The sequence below is a fragment of the Chiroxiphia lanceolata genome, chromosome 24 (genome assembly GCF_009829145.1).
Source record: "Chiroxiphia lanceolata isolate bChiLan1 chromosome 24, bChiLan1.pri, whole genome shotgun sequence".
Taxonomy (NCBI): domain Eukaryota; kingdom Metazoa; phylum Chordata; class Aves; order Passeriformes; family Pipridae; genus Chiroxiphia; species Chiroxiphia lanceolata.
In genome coordinates this window covers 3,928,110-3,944,597 of record NC_045660.1, presented here as the reverse complement: position 1 = coordinate 3,944,597, position 16,488 = coordinate 3,928,110, and the positions used below count along the sequence as shown (strand labels likewise).

The 16,488-nt window shown below is 63.8% G+C and overlaps 1 protein-coding gene across 1 annotated transcript; it reads right to left on the bottom strand.

The window, feature by feature from the left end:
- Positions 1-865: 865 nt before the first annotated feature.
- Positions 866-12,019, bottom strand: CRYBG2 (crystallin beta-gamma domain containing 2). Its single transcript, XM_032710309.1, has 20 exons — positions 11,952-12,019; positions 6,662-8,846; positions 6,078-6,125; positions 5,876-5,994; positions 5,410-5,566; positions 5,195-5,334; positions 4,978-5,104; positions 4,639-4,674; positions 4,435-4,562; positions 4,131-4,257; positions 3,707-3,849; positions 3,499-3,625; positions 3,348-3,380; positions 3,118-3,230; positions 2,824-2,953; positions 2,495-2,634; positions 2,279-2,402; positions 1,615-1,773; positions 1,076-1,235; positions 866-954 (listed from the first exon to the last, which is right to left on the bottom strand). The coding sequence occupies exons 1-20, from the start codon at positions 12,017-12,019 to the stop codon at positions 866-868; spliced, it is 4,353 nt and encodes a 1,450-aa protein (XP_032566200.1).
- Between the last annotated feature and the right edge of the window lie 4,469 nt (positions 12,020-16,488).

Below are 16,488 nucleotides of genomic sequence, written 5' to 3'. Positions count from 1 at the left end.
ACCTGCTCAGCTGGCCCATGCCAGCACCCGTGTCCTCTCCCCAGCCACGAGGGCAGAGGTGCTTGTTCTGTGGATTTGTCCCTCTGGCTCTGAGTCACATCCCCGGGGAGCTCCTGCTCTCACCCAGGTGGACACGACCTCTGTCCCAGGGACACGGAAGATGAGTGACCTGAGCCGTAATCCAGCACTGCACCACAGACAGCAAACGCTGCTGTCTCTGAGCTCACCCTGGGGTCAGCTGCTGGCTCTGAGCTCACCCTGGGGTATGGACACCCCCAAGCCCATGGGTTGGTTTTCTCCCTGAGCTGGAGCTCTTGGGGTACCACAGCCTCCGGTGTTCCCAGGGCACAGCTTGGCCAGCGCTTCCCATCTCAAAACCCGTGGCCATGGAGCTGCCCACGGGCACTAGAGGGCACTGGGATCCCATCCTGGGAGCAGGATTAGGCCCGGGTTGGGGCGGGGCAAGGTGCTGGGGTGAGGGGGCAGCTGCCAGGCTGTGGGCAGTGCAAGGACAAGGAGAAGGACACCAACCACCCAGGCAGAGCTGGCCCAGACGAGAAGGGCCATATCTTACACACGTACATAAATACAGTTCGGGGGGGATGTTGGTGGGGAGGGGGCTCTGCCGCTCTCCAGAGAGTCCCACACTGGTCGTGTCCATGGAGTCCTTCATGAACCACACACGGGGCTCCCTGGGAGGGAGGCAGGGTGGTTCCCCCCCATGATGGAGGGTTGGTGGGCGTCCTTCACACCAGCAGCCGGGGCAGAGGGGTGGTTGGGGTACGACGTGCACGGGGTCTGAGGCCTCCTGCCCTGCTGTGGGTGTCCCCGTCCTGTCCTGTGGCACTTATGCAGGCCCAGCCCCTCATAGCACCTGTATGTCCCAGATCTGTGTGGGTCTCTCCTCGGCCATGTCCCAAACGATGGCGTGGTCCCGGTCGTAGGTTCGGCCGCCTGCAGAGTGAGGGGGAGGTTTCAGGGGGGCAAACCACACTCCTCATGGTGGTGAAGGGGTGGGTGGCCCATTTTGGGCATCCCTGTGAAAGAGCCCCCTGTGCCAGCGCCGAGGCCTCACCCTTTACATCGAGGACCATGTCCTCGAACATCTGGCTGTGGATCCGTCCCTGAGAATCCACGCTCCAGGTCTGACGTGGCATCCGGGTCTCGGACCACAGCACGGCCTTTGCACCCTTCCCAGCTGGCCCGATGACCTGCAGGCTCATGTTGGGGGCCACCTAAAAAGGGTGGTGGTGGCCAGGTCAGCCCACTCCCTCCATCGCCTCCACCAGCAAAAAGGAGCAGAGCCCAGAGGGGTGTCCCTGCAAATGCTGCTGGTTCTGGGGTGGGACGTGGGATGAGCAGGAAAACCTCTCAGTGAGAAGTAGGGATGGTGAGGATGACAAAACCTCTGCAGGGAAGGCAGAGACACCTTCATGTCTCCAGAGGAGACTTGGGGAGGAGAATCACCCCATCTTTGGGGGCAAGCTTGAGGTCAGACTATTGGAAAAGCTGCTGTAAACCCTAAAAGATGGCTGTGGGGTGGGGAGTACCCCAAAGGGAGTCCTGCCAGGGGCTCCCCCGGTCCCCTCCGTGGCTCTGGCTGTCACACCTGACCTGGTTTTTGATCAGCCCATCCTCGTAGTACCAGACAGAGCTGCTCTGCTCCCTCAGGCTGGAGACCACCACCCGCCCTGCCTTCATGTCCTCCACGTCGTCAGGGACCGCGAGGTAGAGCTCCAGCTCCCTGCTCCTGATGCGGAAATAGATCCGTCTCTGCAAAGAGAGAAACCTTTATTTTTGCACCCAAAAAGCCCTGCTGCCTGCACCTCAGGGACCTCACCTGGCCAGGGCCTTGGGAAGGGAGGATCCTGGACTCCATTGTCCTCCCCCCAGGAGATCCTCGCCCCTCCCCAGGGCGACGGCTGTGATCGTGACCTATCCCTCATAGCTGGTGCAGGCACGGCTCACCACACCAAAATGCCATGGATTTTACAAGGCAGTTGCCCACAGGGAGTGTTTCACCACCAAGGCAGCCACTCCCAGGGAGGGGGACAAGCATCTGAGGTGACAGTGCCAGGCTGGTGGCACCTTTCACGTGTCAGAGCTGTCAGCTCCATGCCACTGCTCTCCAGGCTCCCCCAGCCCGCCCAGAGCAGGCTGGCAGCTCTTCAGCTCCATGTGAGCCTGGGGTTTTGGGGTTCACCTGCCCTGGGGTTTTGGGGTTCACCTGCCCTGGGATTTTGGGGTTCACCTGTCCCCTCCCAAAGGTGACACTCACCTGGCGGATGGGGTAGAGGGACCCCACGTGCTGCAGCCCACTGTAGGTCAGCCAGTTGGTGATCTCAGTGCAGTCCAGCAGCCACTGCCGCCCTCGGAAGTCACCGTGCTCGCACAGCACCCAGCTGTGGGGACAGGATGGGACAGGACAGGTCACCCCGGGGGGGCAGGGGACACCCACTGGGTGCTGGGGGAGAGGGGCTGGGGGCTCACTTACATCCCGCCTTTGACACGCACGGACAGCACGTGGTTGTTGAAACCCTCCGCCTGGAGACTCCGCACTTCGGAGTTCAGCTCGATCTCCTTCCCCTCGAAACACTCCAGCCCGTGCAGGAAGATGGAGGGCTCCGAGAAAAACTGTGGGATGGTGGGGAGAGATGGGGTGGGAAGGGGGAAGGTGGGAAGAGTGAGCACCCCATGGGGGCAAGAGGGCTCCAGGGACGGAGAGCCAGGAGAGGGGATGCCTGTGGGAGGGGAAAAAGGCCCTGGGGGGTTTGTGCTATGGGGAAGGGAAAGGAGAAGGGAAAAGGGAAGGGCTGTACTCACCAGTGGAACCTTCCTCAAGGAGCGGATGGTGGTGGAGCAGAGGCAGCCCATGGCACTGAGTGTGGGGTACTCACCCTCAGACAGCACGTGCTGCTCCCCCGCGAAGTCCTGCCCGTCAAACAGGATCCAGCTGGCAGGGAAGAGTGTGCCCAGGCTGACACGGCCATTGTGGTGGGCATCCATCCCTCCTGTGATCCCCCAGCACTCCCATCCCGCCCACCCTCTGGGGAAGCAGCTGGGGTGATGCCCCTGTTCCCATCCCAGTGGCAGCAGCGAGGCCCTGGGACACCCCACCTGCCCCCACGGACTCTGCAGGAGCGTGGGATGAAGGCGTCGGGCAGGGCTCCCTGGTCCTCCTCGAAGGCAACATGATCCCCCAAGAAGTCAGGCTCCGAGAAGAGCAGGATCTGGGAACGGGGAGCAGAGGGGCTTGTTGAGGGGGTGCAAAGCATCACCACCACCCCACAAGGGACCATGTCCCCCCAAGGGGGGGCACATCCCCCTCCCCATCCGCCGCTCCTGACCTTGGAGACGAAATGGAGGTTGTGTTCCCTGACCTGGAAGCAGACAGAGCGGGGTTGGTGGGTGTCCAGCCTGGGCCCCCACACCAGCCCTGCGTGTGGCAGTAGCGGGGGTGCCGTGGGGGACGGGGGTGTCCCACTCCAGTGCTCCCACCTGCAGGATGGGCTGTGCCGAGGCGATGCGGCAGTCGGTGGCACCCCAGTCCTCGCAGTTGCGGTACACCCCCTTCTCCAGGACGTACTGCTCGCCCGAGTAGTTGGTGCCCCCGTAGGCCACCCACCTGCCAGGAAAAGGTGAGTTCTGGCTTGTCCCCACCCTGCCCTGTCCCCCCAGCCCCTCTCTGCCCCGTCCATGCACTCACACGCCGCTCAGCACGTGGATGGACTGGGTGACGGTGCCGTAGCCGGCCAGCTGCGTGTCGGGGAGCGCCTCGCTCAGCTCCACACTCGGGCCCTCCTCGAAGTCCATGGCCTCAAAGAGGACCAGTGCCGGGTCAGAGAAGTCCTGCAGGGAGAAGAAGCCCCCCCCAAGCCCCTCGGTCTGTCAGGGGAAGGGGCTGTGGGCCGGGCACACACACAGCCATGGTCCTGCCTGGCCTCAGGGACCCCAGGGAGGGTGGGAGCAGCTCCCAAACCTCTGAGTTTGTGGGATCTCAGGCCATGCCCAGCAGCCTGATGTAGGTAAGAAAGGCTCCCTTTTGGGAAATGAGGGTGGGATGGGGGTGCCTGGCTCTCCCTGCCCACGCTGGGTCCATTCCCAAGTGATGCCACCATCCCTGCCCTCACCGTCCGTATCAGCCGAAGGGACACCAACTCCTTGCTGTAGCCACCCCACTGCCTCCAGTCCTGGTATTCCCCTTCCTCCAGCAGGTACTGGTGTCCACGGAAGCCTTCCTTCTCGTAGCCAACCCAGCTGTGGCACAGGCAGACACAGGCAGTGAGGTTTCCAGAGGATTTCCAACTCTCCCAAGTGACTCACAGCCATCCCACAGCCCTGGGTAGCTCCTCCAAGCCCTTTTCCAGGGTTGGCCATCACCTTCCCGGCCTGCTCCAGCCAGGATGCCAGCCCTGCCCACCCCATGCCACTCACCAGCCACCCAGGACACGCAGGGAGCCCACGGTGGGCAGCCCTGGCTCGGGAAGGCGCTTTAGGTCGTAGATGTCTCGGTTGATGGTGAAGCTGCGGCCCTGGAACCCCGTAGACTCATAGATCAGCAGCTGGGGACACAGTGGTGTGAGAATGGTCCCATGGATGTCCCAGCCCTCAGCTCCCCAGAACTGGCCCAGCACTCACCTGTGGCTCTCCAGGTCTCTCCACAACAGGGCAGCCCTGGAAGGAGAAGGAACCCCAGTGAGGCTGCAGTGGCAGGAGGGAACTTTGCAGGGACATGTGCTTTCCCCCATTAAAGCCTGAGCTGGTTTTTGGGTCATTTTCATTCAAGAAGCTCTTTTGGAACTTTCCTTCACCCCTAACCCTCAGGAGCTCTTTCCAGAGCTACACTTGGCACATTTTCCTCACCGAGCTCTCACTGATGTGAACCAGGAATTGCCAGGACATGCTCTCACCTGTCATGCCCAGGGCTGGATACAACCCTGGCACTCAAAGAACCACGGGCCAGCAACCAACACTCACCAGCCTGATGGGGTGCATGGAGCAGATGGATGGATCCTTTGCTCCCCAAGCCTTTAAATTGGGGTACCCGCCCGGCTCCAAAACGTAGGGGTCATCGTCGAAGAACGGCTTGGAGTAAACCAGCCACCTGGAGAAGAGGGGGAAGGCATCACACCTTCATCACACCTGCTCACCCAGCACCCACCCGGCACCCACCCAGCCCCACAGTGCCACTCACAGCCCCGAGTGGACGATGATGGAGGCGGCAGCAAGCGCCTGCCCCCGCGTGCGGGTGTCCTCGGCCGAGTCGGTGAACTTCAGCCGGGCGCCTTCGCCGTTCTCCTCCGCGAACAGGCTGATCTCGGGGGTGCGGTAATCCTGGGGGCAGAGGGGTGTTACGGGGGCCCAGCATCCCTTGCTCAGAGGCTCTTGGGGGGAGTTCCCTGCACTCACCCTCACCACCCTCTTGAAGGAGCCGATGCGGAAGGGGCGGCTGCCCCGGGGCTGCCCGTTCTCCCCGTAGGCCGTCCAGGGGTTGTCGATCTCCACGTCCCCCTCGGCCAACACGCACTTGCGCCCGTGGAACCGCGGCTTCTCGTACATCACCCACCTGGGAGCGGGGTGGGAGCGAAGCGGGGGGGAAATCCTGCTTTACCCACAGCCTGCTTTACCCCACGAGCCCGTGGACCCCTCCCTGTGGCCACCGGGAGGGAGCCTCGGGGCAGAGTGTGGGTGGGGACGTCCTGCCACCGCTGCGGTGCTGGATCGCAGCCGCGGTAATTAGCACCGGCAGGACGGTCATTCCTGAACCCCAGGCTGGGACCTGGCCGACATCCCCAGCACAGGGAGCGCACAAGTCCCAGCCCAGCCCTCCCTCTGTGTCCTCTCGGCGTGTCCTCGCCCTGCTGCTGTCCCCTACCCGCCTCGGATGACACGGATGGAGATGGTGTGTGAGAGCTCCCAGGACGTGGCGTCGGGGATGTCGCCCCAGATCTCCCGTTTCTGTCCCGCAAAGCCGGCGTCGGAGTAGAGGATGATCTGGGAAGGGGTGACACAGAGGAGAAGTGCCATGCCATGCCCCATTCAGCCAGCCCAGCCCGGCCCCACCACCCTCCCTGTACCTTGCCAGGTCTTGTGTTGATCTTCTCAAAGCCCTCCTTGTCCTCTTGCTGTGAAGACCCGAGGGGACGGGCGTGTGAGGAGCGTGGAGGGACATGGGCTGCACCAGCCATCTCCCTGCAGCCCGAGGAAGCCGGAGCCGCAGCCTCGCGTCTGGCGTCTGCCAAACCCTCCCACCGCCCCGAGCAGCCACACCTCGAGCATTCCTGCACTGCTTGGGATCAGCCTCCTGCCTGCCCTGGACCCTCCTGTCACACTCCCAGGACCCTCCCAGCATCCATGGTGGCACCCTCCCATCGCTTGACCTCACAGCCTCCTGTTATCCATGATGGTATCCTCCCATCTGGTAATCCTCCCATTCACCCATCCCAGTATCCTCCCATCACCCATCCCGGTATCCTCCTATCACCCTTCCCAGTGCCTTCCCATCACCCATCCCTGCACCCAGTACCCATGGCCCCTCTGATGGGAAGCCATATGTTGGGAGCAGGGAAGGATGCTCCAGGGTTCAGCCCCCATGACCTTCCCCATGTACCCAGGAGGGCAGAGCATCCCCCCCGGGCGCTGTGTTGTGGGATTCACTCACCAGGACATCGTTGGGACACAGGGCCATGGTGCCCTCTGGCTCTTCAGTGACAGGAGGGATGGAGCCGGAACTCAGGGCTTCCAGCATGGCCATCTCAGGGCTGGAGTGGCCACCAGGGCCCAGCCCGTTGTGGTCCCCAAGTGCGGACGAGCCCGTGGCCCCCTCCCTGTCAGGCAGCTTGAGCAGGGCGGTGCTGGGGGACACGAAGCGGCTGTAGAGCACACTGTTGTCCAGGCGTGAGTAGGGCTTGCCCTCATCAGCTCCAGCTGCCCGGTGCTCCAAAAAGTGGGAGAGCAGCGCCATGCCCTTGAGGACATTCCCTCGGAAGAGCACGCTCTGCTCGGCCGAGCCCCCAGACATCAGTTTGGCTTTTTCATCTGCTCCCACCCCTCCCAGCATCCCCAGGAAGGAGCCCCCCTCCACCCAGCCATCGCCGGCCACCCTGTCCCTGGGCACCCCATGGAGGGTCCTGGCCGGTGCCCGCTCCTCAGGGGTCAGGTAGGGATTCTCAATCTCCTCCTCCTCCTCGGGGGTCTCCTCCGGCCGCCCCGCCGGGCCCCGCGCCAGCAGCTCCCGCAGGGCCTGGGGCAGGGACACGGGGGCTCGGGGGTCCACACGGTCCTCGTGGATGGGGGGCAGAGCTGCACAGCGGCCCAGCGCCGACGGCCGGGGCTGCCGGGGGGCCTTGGGGGACTTCCTCATCTCCGAGGGCTCCATGTTGCGGAGCGTGTCCACGAAGATCTCCATGTCCACCAGCAGCTCGGGGTCCTCCTCGGTCATGTCTGGGGGGCTCTCAGCTGGGGGGTCAGGGGCTGGGGGCTCGGTGGGGGGCTCTGGGGTGTTCTCAGGCTCTTGAGCTGTGCTCTGGGGGTCTCGTGTCATGTCTGGGGTGTTCTCAGGCTCTTGAGCTGTGCTCTGGGGGTCTCGTGTCGTGTCTGGGGTGTTCTCAGGCTCTTGGGCTGTGCTCTGGGGGTCTCGCATCGTGTCATCCCCATCCAGCTCAGTCTCAGCCTTTGTGGGTCCTGGTGTTTGGGATGAAGGCTCTGGACCATCGCTCACCTCCAAGGAGGGGCTTTTAGGGTCGCAGTCAGCTCCCGGGGGGTTCTCTGTCCTCGGTGGCGTGGCTGGAATGGTGCCATCCACGTCTGCCACGCTTCCCTCTCTTGCACCAGCCGGATCAGCCTGGCCACCGGCGTCAGCCGAGGGACACTGCAGGGAGCTGGTTATACTGGTTTGTGGGTCCCCAGGCCTGTCGCCGTCTCCTGGGGTTGCGTTCACCGGCGTGGCTTCGGCTTGCGGCGAGTCTTTCTCCCCAGGGCATCCCTGAGCCGGCAGCCCGGTGGCCTCTGCGGTGCCCGGCGAGCTCTCGCCGCCCTCTGCAGCCCCAGCGGAGCCACTGCCGTCCTGCCTGGGGCTCTCCCGCTGTGGCGGGGCCGTCGTGGCACCGCCAGCGTCGTGTGTCCCATTTGGGGCTTCCCGTGGCTCAGCCCCCGCTGTGTCCCTGCCCGTCCGCAGCACCGTGACCTGCCTGGCCCTGGGCAGGGCGGGGACGCAGCCGGGCTTGGCCGCGCACGGGGCACCGGGACCGTCCCCGGGTCCCCCCGCGGGTCCCCCCGTGGGGTGGGTGGGCAGGAGGATGCCGTGCATGTAGCTCTCCCTGTGCACGGGCACCTCGCGGGGGGACCCCACCGCAGAGGGGGTGCTGTCCCCGCCAGCCCCCGCCTTCCCCCTCTCGTCCTGCCGTCGGGGCTTCTGCGCCGGGGAATACACCTGGGAGAAGATGGGGCCGTGCGCGGTGAAGTCCTTGAGGAGGCTGACAGAGGACGAGTGTTCCCGGTGGGTCACGGTGGCAGGGCTGGACCCCGTCTTCTCCACGATCTCCCTCTCCCAGGCCTGCAGCAGGAGGGACACGCGGGAGGGACTCCCCTCCCGGCCCCGGGAGCTCCCTGTGCTCTCCAGCCGCCGCGACACCAGCGAGACCTTCTGGAAGCGGGACCTGCCCTCGGGCCCCGGAGCACCGGCCGCCTGCTTCATGCTCAGCTCCGCGCTGGAGACGAAGCCCCTGCTCTTGGTGTGCCGGAACGGTGGATCCATGCCGTGGGGCCGGGGAGGGAATGCCGTGGCCCTGTAACACCTCTCACTGCCGGGCTCAGCCCCCGCGGCTGCCACGCTGGGGCTGGTGGAGCTGCAGGGAGAGAAGGAGACCCTGGGAGAGCTGAGCAGAACCCCCCCGCGGGGACCAGCCCTGGACCCCAAACCGGACCCTCAAACCCCATAGACCTCCCTCTGATCCTTTAGGACGCTTTGGGAGGGATCCCATGAGCACATTTGGGGCATCTTGGGGTGCTCAGGTCACCCATCCTGGCATGTGCAGGGCACCCTGGGTCCCTCTGCCTGCCCGTGCCAACGCTGCTGTGTCCAGCAGGGATGGTGGGAGCTCTGCCCTGTGTCACGGTGGGCTCTGGCAGAGCCTGGCACAGCACAGGTGAGTGTGCAGGATGCGGCCGGGCCGGGCCGTGCCCCGAGCTGTGCCGTGCCCCAAGCTGAGGGATGAGTCAGGAGGGCAGCAGGGCTGCGCCGAGTCAGCAAATGCAGCAAACAAACAAGCCCAAAAAACAACAGGGAAGCCGCTCCGTGGGGCAAAGGGCCTGGCTGGGATCGAGAGCAGGGATGGGGCAGCTGCGAGATTCTCAGGCAGAGGTGGGGACCTGAGCAGCATCATCCCTTGGCCTTTCCCTGTGGCTCTGTGGCCAAGGTGAGATGGCTCCATCAGCAGCCCCATCAGCAGGAGGAAACGAGCTGGGATGGCCACCCAGCCCTCACCCACTGATCCAGGCTGGTCCCTGGCACCCAGCTCCATGCCCTGGTGTGGGTGCTGCAGAGTGGGCATTGCTGTGGTCCCTGGGGTGCAGGGCAGGGGACAAGGACACCTGTGCCACCTCAGCTCAGGGGGATGCTGGTGGAGGCTTCGCTGTGGCTGCGTCCCTGACCCAGAAGGGTTTTATTGCTGGGTTTGGGATTGGGAAGCAGCTGACGCAGCAGGTGCTGGGGAGGGAGCTGGAAGTGCATCCACATCCCAGCATCTCCCAATTAGGAGCTGTTTGGTGTCACCGCCCAGTTACAGGGACAGTGGCAGGGATGAGGCTTTGGGGTCAGCCCGAGGACAGGCTGCAATTGAGGTCCCCATCTGGGAATGGGGACACCTCCCTGCACAGCTCCAGGGCAGGTTTCCGTGGGGGACACCTCTGGAGAGGGCCTTATCCTGCACCAGCTGGATGGGATCCATCCAATGGTGGCAGGTTGGGCTTTCCCAGTCCCTAAGGGGATTGGGGGGCTGGGAGCAGGCAGGGAAGTGCCGGGTGCAGGCAGCTGCCTGCCCCTTCTGCCAGCCCGCCACGCGCCCTCCAAATCCTGCTCTCCCCGGCCTGGCAGGTCTTTCCAGTACAGATAGGAAGAGTTTGTGTCATTTTTCCGGAAGGTGATGAGACCTTGTCTGGGACAGCCAGCACCGCTCGAGGCTGGGACCAGCCTGGGTGGGGCCACATCTCTGTGTGAGCAAAGCCACAGCTGGATCCCCAGGACCGCAGCTGGATCCCCAGGGTCATGGCATTCACCAGTGGAAGAGGGATTGGGTTCACTGGCAGTGGAGAGGAACATTTGCCATGCCCGTGGCCCCAGGATGGCACCGGCACAGTGACGCCGTCTCCGTGCAGCACCAGGGTGCTGGGGGAAGGCAGGAGCTGCTGACTCAGCATCCTGCCTCTCACCTGGAGCTGGATTTCCAAAGATTTCCAGGTCTGTCTTTCCCAAGAACTCCAGCTCTGTCATTCCCATCCCAGCCCTGCAGCTGGATCCAGAACCTGGTGCCACCCTGGGCCACTCGATGTCCCACGGACCCTGGGAAGGGAGGTCACCCAGAGCCCTGCTCTGCCCCAGCACCCCAGTTTCTGCTAAAATAATTCCTACTGCAGTAATGGGTCAGGGTCACAGGGACATGAGGACAGGAGGGCAGAAGGACATGAGGACAAGACCCTGTGGTTTCCCAGCTGCTCCTGCCGGCCATCCCTGCCCGCCCGGACACGCCACACTGGATCCAGTGGTGTTGCCACACCGGGGCACCTGGCACGGCTAATTAATCCCCCCTGGCCAAGCCAACCTGCTGAGCTCGTTTGCTGCCTCCTGTCATCCCAAAGGGTCTCCCAGCACCCATCCCAGCTCTCCCAGCACCCAAGTCAAAGGCACGAGGTGCCGTTTAATATTCAGAAGAGACGGGGGGGCTGAGGGCGGCAGCTGCGGCTGCCTTTGAGCCGGTGACCGTGGATTAAGCCGAGCCTCCGGCCACGTTGGGCTGAGCCCTGTCACCGCGGGGTGAGAGCGGACCTGCCGCCTTCAGGAGAATCAGGGATACGGGTTGGGTGGCTGCTGCACGGGCTGAGGTTCACGGGGAGGGCAGGGAACCACCGTCTCCCCTCGCTGCCCCTGCCTCCCCCAGCTGAGCCGTGTCACGGGCAGCCATGTGCCACGTGGAGGAGGGGGACAGAGGTGACAGGGGAGCCCCGCTGTCCCCTCAGCCCAGGTCGTGAGGTCACCAGAGGCGGAGGAGCCCCAGCTCACTCCGTTGCCTCCTGGAAAGCACTTTGGTGGCAGGAGCAGGATTATAACCCCAGCAGCCCCCCATAGTCAGGGACTAAAGGTGAGAGGAGCCGAGCCGGGCTCAGCCCCCACCTCCCGGCCCCATCCCTCCTCCCTGGCCAGTGCTGATCCCGGCAAGGCAGGAGGGACCCATCCCAGCGCCTGCCAAGCCGGGGCACAGGTCCAAGGACCGGAGCAGCCCTTGCGGTTGGCAGCGGGACGGGAGAACCGGTGCCTTCCTCTCCCAGCAGCGCGGAACCCCCCTCCCTGCCATCACCCATGCAAATGGGGCCAGCCCAGGCAGCGCCTTTGCCCGGGGGCCCCCCACCCCGCAGCCCCCTGTACCTGCTGGCCGAGGGTCCCGCCGTGGCAAGCGGGGTGCTGTGCCGTGCCGTGCCGTGCCGAGCGGGACCGGGTGCTGCTCCCTGCACACCCCACAGCTGGGCGGACCGGCAGAGTCACCCTGAGCACCCAGCCCTGAGCACCCAGCCCTGGCGCAGCGGAGGTTTGGCATTCCTCAGGTGCTGACAGCCGGGGAGCCGGTCAGGCTGGTTCCCAGCACCCAGCTCCTCTGTTTCCTCCGACTCAGCAGCGCCGGGAGGGAGCACAGCCAGCCTGGGTGGCTCTGGGCCCCCCGGACCCCCGTCCCGCCACCCACCTCGGCGAGGGCGATGGTCCCTCAGAGGGGACCTCAGTGACCAGCTTTGTCACTGCATCTCCAGCCATCACGGTGGCCCCACCATCGCTCGGGCCGTGGGGCTGGCAGGGTCCCAACACGCTGTGGTGAGGGGCTGGGGCTCCCCAGGGCTGTGATTGCACCCGGATTAATCGTGGGGGTCCCACGTGGAGCTCCCAGCACCGCAGGACGTTCCCGGGAGGCTCCTAACGCGGGGAGGTCTCCCAGGTCTCGGGGAGCTGGGGCTCTCGAGGGACTTCACACTGGCTTGGGGGTGGCACGGAGGTCACAGTAGCCCTGGGCCACCACAGGAGACCTGACCCCCAGGCGCAGAGCCCTGTCCCGGCAGGGCTCGGAGCGCAGCAGAGCCGACACCCGCCCTGCATCCTCTCCCTGCCCTCCCGCTCCTCCCCAGCCCCGCGGGAGCCCGCTGCGGTGCCAGCCTCACCCCGGGGCCACCACTCCCGGCTGCTGGCCCAGCCCAGGAGCCTCCCTGGTCACCGCCAGCCCGGCGCAGGTGGCCACAGTTCAGCTCCGGTTGGGTCGCCCGGGGCCACCGAGCTCTGGGTGCCACCGCTCACGTGCTGGGGAAACTGAGGCGGAGCCGAGCTCGCTCCGCTGGGTTTTGGCAGAGCCCTGGGCCCCCGCCAATGCCCTTCGTGGGGCCCCCAAGAGTGGCTGAGCACCCGTGAGGGGACTGGCTGCCCGTCCCCGTGGCTCCAGCACATGAGCAGGATCAGGCCCCTGCATCCCTCCGTGTGGGATCCCGTGAGGAGCAGCAATGGGGGGGTCCCGGCGGCCCCAGGACGGGCTGCGGTGTGTTAGTGTGTTTGTTACTGTGTGCATATGTGTATTTAGCATGTATAAGCGTGTGTAAGCACGTGTACGTGCCAAACCAGCCGAGCCAGCTGGCTGCGGGGAGCGGGATCTCTCTTCCACGTCCCTTCGCACCACCGGGGAGGGTTTAGTCAGCGCTGGGGAGGGTCCCCCCCGCAGCAAACCAGTTCCCCAGGCACTGGGGCAACTGGAGGGACACTGGGGCGAGCCTGGGCTTTGAGTCACTGTGTGCAAAGGGAGGGACACGGTCCGGGGCACGCTGGGGGGGAGGGGGGGGGAAGCTCAGCCGCAACGCCCGGAGAGGGGAAAACAGGGCCAGGGGGAGCCCCAGAGCACCCCGAGTCCTGCCGGGGGCTGCAGGGGAGTCCTGCTGTCACCCTCCCTCCAGACAGGGGGAAATGAGAAGGTAGCAGTGGGAGGGGAAAGGGAAGGAGGAGAAGGAGAAGGAGGAAAAGGAAAAGGAAACCCCCACAGGCAGTGTCACCTGCAGGCAGAGCCCCCTCCCCCGGGTGAACGTGGGTGCCTGTACCCCATTGCCAGGGGACAAGCATCCCAAGAGTGCAGCTCTGGCCACACCTGCAACGAGTTTCCAGCTCTGGGGAGGGGCTGAGCCAGGGCCGTGCTGGTCTTTAGAGATGATGACTGTGGAGGTACCAGCCAGCTCGGCTGCACTGGGCTTTGGGGGGTGCTTGGTGTTCTTGGTGTGCCCCCAAGCACCCCAAGAAGGAGGAAAACCAGCGGTGAGAGGAGGAAGATGCAGGACAGGCCAGTGCTTTGGGAGGTAAGAACCAGCCACAGGAGCAGAGGCTTCTGCTGTGCCTCCTCCTCCCCAGATCCCCCACAGCAATTTTCTCCCCCACTGCCTGGTTTGCTGTCGGGGGGAGCAAGGTTTGAACTGGGGTGGGGGGACTGAGGGGGCGAGGGGAGGCTTGCAAGCCCTGGTCTGTGGGGATCTGCTGCCTTGGGGGAATATCTTTCAGCTATCGATTCCCCTTTATCAGGGAGCAGGAATATGTATGGGCTGAAATCCTGATCAATCCCCGCTCTGCAGCCGATCAATCAGCTGCTGCCCGAGGGCTTTTACAGAAGGGAGCTGCCGAATTTGGGCACTTTGGGCACGACCCATCGCTCCAGGCCAGGGGACAGGATTGTCCCCACCCTCCTTTTATTATGGAAAGGTAGGAAGCTGGGGGAAGCCTGGCACCAGGCAGCACCCCACAGGGCACCCCTCAGGCACGCTCCTCACCCTTCCCTTGCCAGGGTTAGTGCCCTGGTGAGTCCCATTTGGGATGGCAGCAGGATGCTCCATCCCAACTGCGGGGAGCCCAGTGCCCCAAACTCAGAGCTGTGGGGCATGTACTGACCCCCTGCAGCCAGCAAGGAGCCCCAGGGGAGTATTTCTCAGGTGTGGGAAAGGTGGTGCCTGGTTAGAGCATCCTTGGGAACACACTTGTGTCAGTGTGCCCCATCCCTGTGATCCCAGTGCTGGGAGGTGTCAGAGCATCCCTCAATCCCAGCCGGGCTTGTTAGAGGCACAGGGAGAGCAGGGGAGCACAGGGGGCCACTGAGGGGAAGGAGCAGCACCGTGGCCTCCATTATTGATTGCTTTGTAGCCAAAGGTCAGCAGCGAGCGTGGAAGGATGGGGAGGAGGGAGGTGGGTGGCACTGGGATGCGAGGGGCTCTCTGCCAGCACTGGGGCCGTGCCATGGTGGGGTGGAGTGCCCAGCAGGGGTTCCCATTGTACAGGCACTCACTGGTCATAGATCCCCCCTCGTGCCTCAGTTTCCCCACCAGCAGATGGGATGGCAGGGCTGAGTGGTTGTCACCAGGGTGGGTGGGGAAGGAGGCACTGGGGGCTGCGGGGAAGAGTCTGTGCCCGTGGGAGGGAGGTGGAGGTGGGCTCAGAGGGGGTTAAAGCAGGTCTGTGTGTCTCTGTGCAGCCAGGAAGGCTGTGCCTGTGGGATGAGCAGGGATCAGTTTTCCCTGGCAGGGGCTCAGAGGCTTTTCAGCTGGTTGGGGTCTTCCCAATGGGCAAATGGTGACAGTGACTGTGCTGGGAGATGGCGCTGGAGCCTCAGCCCCATAACATCATTTTCCATGGCCCTTCAGCCCCCCAGGACACCTGGTGGGGTTTGCAGCACCATGGGGACATCAATCCCCATCTCTGCCAAAGCTGTGACCCACGTGCCGGGGCTTTGCACACCCCTGGGGCCTCATCCTGCCGGGCTCGGGGCTGGATGGAGCCGGGCAGCCCCCGGGCAGCTCCGTGGTGCTGGACCACGGGCAGCACCACCGGCACTGGGCTCCACAGAGCGCTGCCCTCGCCCCGGCCGTGCCGAGGGGGAAGATTTACAGGCTGTCAGAGCCGGGGCCAGAGGTCAGCAGGGGTCAGAAAGTCCATTTCAGTGAGGTCACTGTCCACTTCTTTCAATCTAATGAAGCCATTATTTGTGAAAGCGGCCGCTTTGCCGGCTATTCCCTTGAAGCCGAGCAGGGCACAGCGACCGGCTCTGAAAGAACAGGAAGGAGTCCCCTTCCCTTTCGCATTTGCCATTCAACAGGCCCCCAAAACAAATACACCACACACAGAAATATGACGCAGGGATGTGTCACCGGCACTGGGGGAGATGAGGTTGGGATGTAAAGGGACGCTGCCTGGAAGTGCCACGATCGGGGATGTGGCTGTGTCACACGGGTGGAAAGTCACTGAGGATGGGCAGAAATTGGGGGAAGCTGAGGAAGTTGCTGCTGCAACTGCTGTAACTAAATAGTTACAGGAAAATGCCTCTGGGGCTGCTGATCCACCAGGAGGGGGCTGGAGGGGGAAGCTGGTGCAGGGTAGTGGATTATTTTCTGAAGGACTTGGTTTTGGAGAAAGCAAGGGCTCATTCCTCACCATGTCCTTCCCCCATATCCTTACACCTCTGCACGAGAGTGAAACATGCAGGAAACTGGATGTACCTTCCCCAAACCCCAGGCGAAAGGGGGAAAGTGGGGAAGGATCTGGGATTGAAGGAGGGATTAGCTGAGAAGGATGGAGCCACATGGAGGGGCCTCTGGTGGATCTTGGGTTATTTTTTTCTCTGTTGCCCCAGTTATCCCACAGGTGAGAGGAAAACAAGAATAAACACGGCCTGTGGACCTGGCCCTTGCTGCCAGGAGAGGGGGCCAGATGCATCCTGGCTCCGCAGACACTGGGAAGGACCACGATCCTGGATCCCCACCAGGGACAGCTGTGGGTGCTGGCAGGTAGAGGGGGAATGTGAATGTGAAGAAGTGTGAACAGGCATTGTGGTTTCCCTCATGCCAAGACTGTCACCAGCCTTGTCCCCTACACCAGCCCTGTCCCAGACAGGGAGCTCTGCAGGCCGCCAGAGTTTGGTTAGGGGGGAGGAGTGGGAATCCCAAAGGAAGCACTGGCCAGACTCTGTTCTCCTGCTGCTGCAGACGACGGGCTGCTTGTTGGCTTTGAGGGCTCAACTGAAGACTGTTGTTAAAAATAAGAGCAGTGGAATCTCCTCCCCAGCCCGGTCTATCCCCGCTAAAATCAGTGTAAAATGAGATGGCACCTGTGAGCGTCACGGGTGGGTGGGTCACGGCACCCCCCACTCCACCTGTGTCCCGTGGGATGCTGATTCACCTCTGCTGCGGGAGCTGGCAGAGCCCTGACCGGCTGGAAAA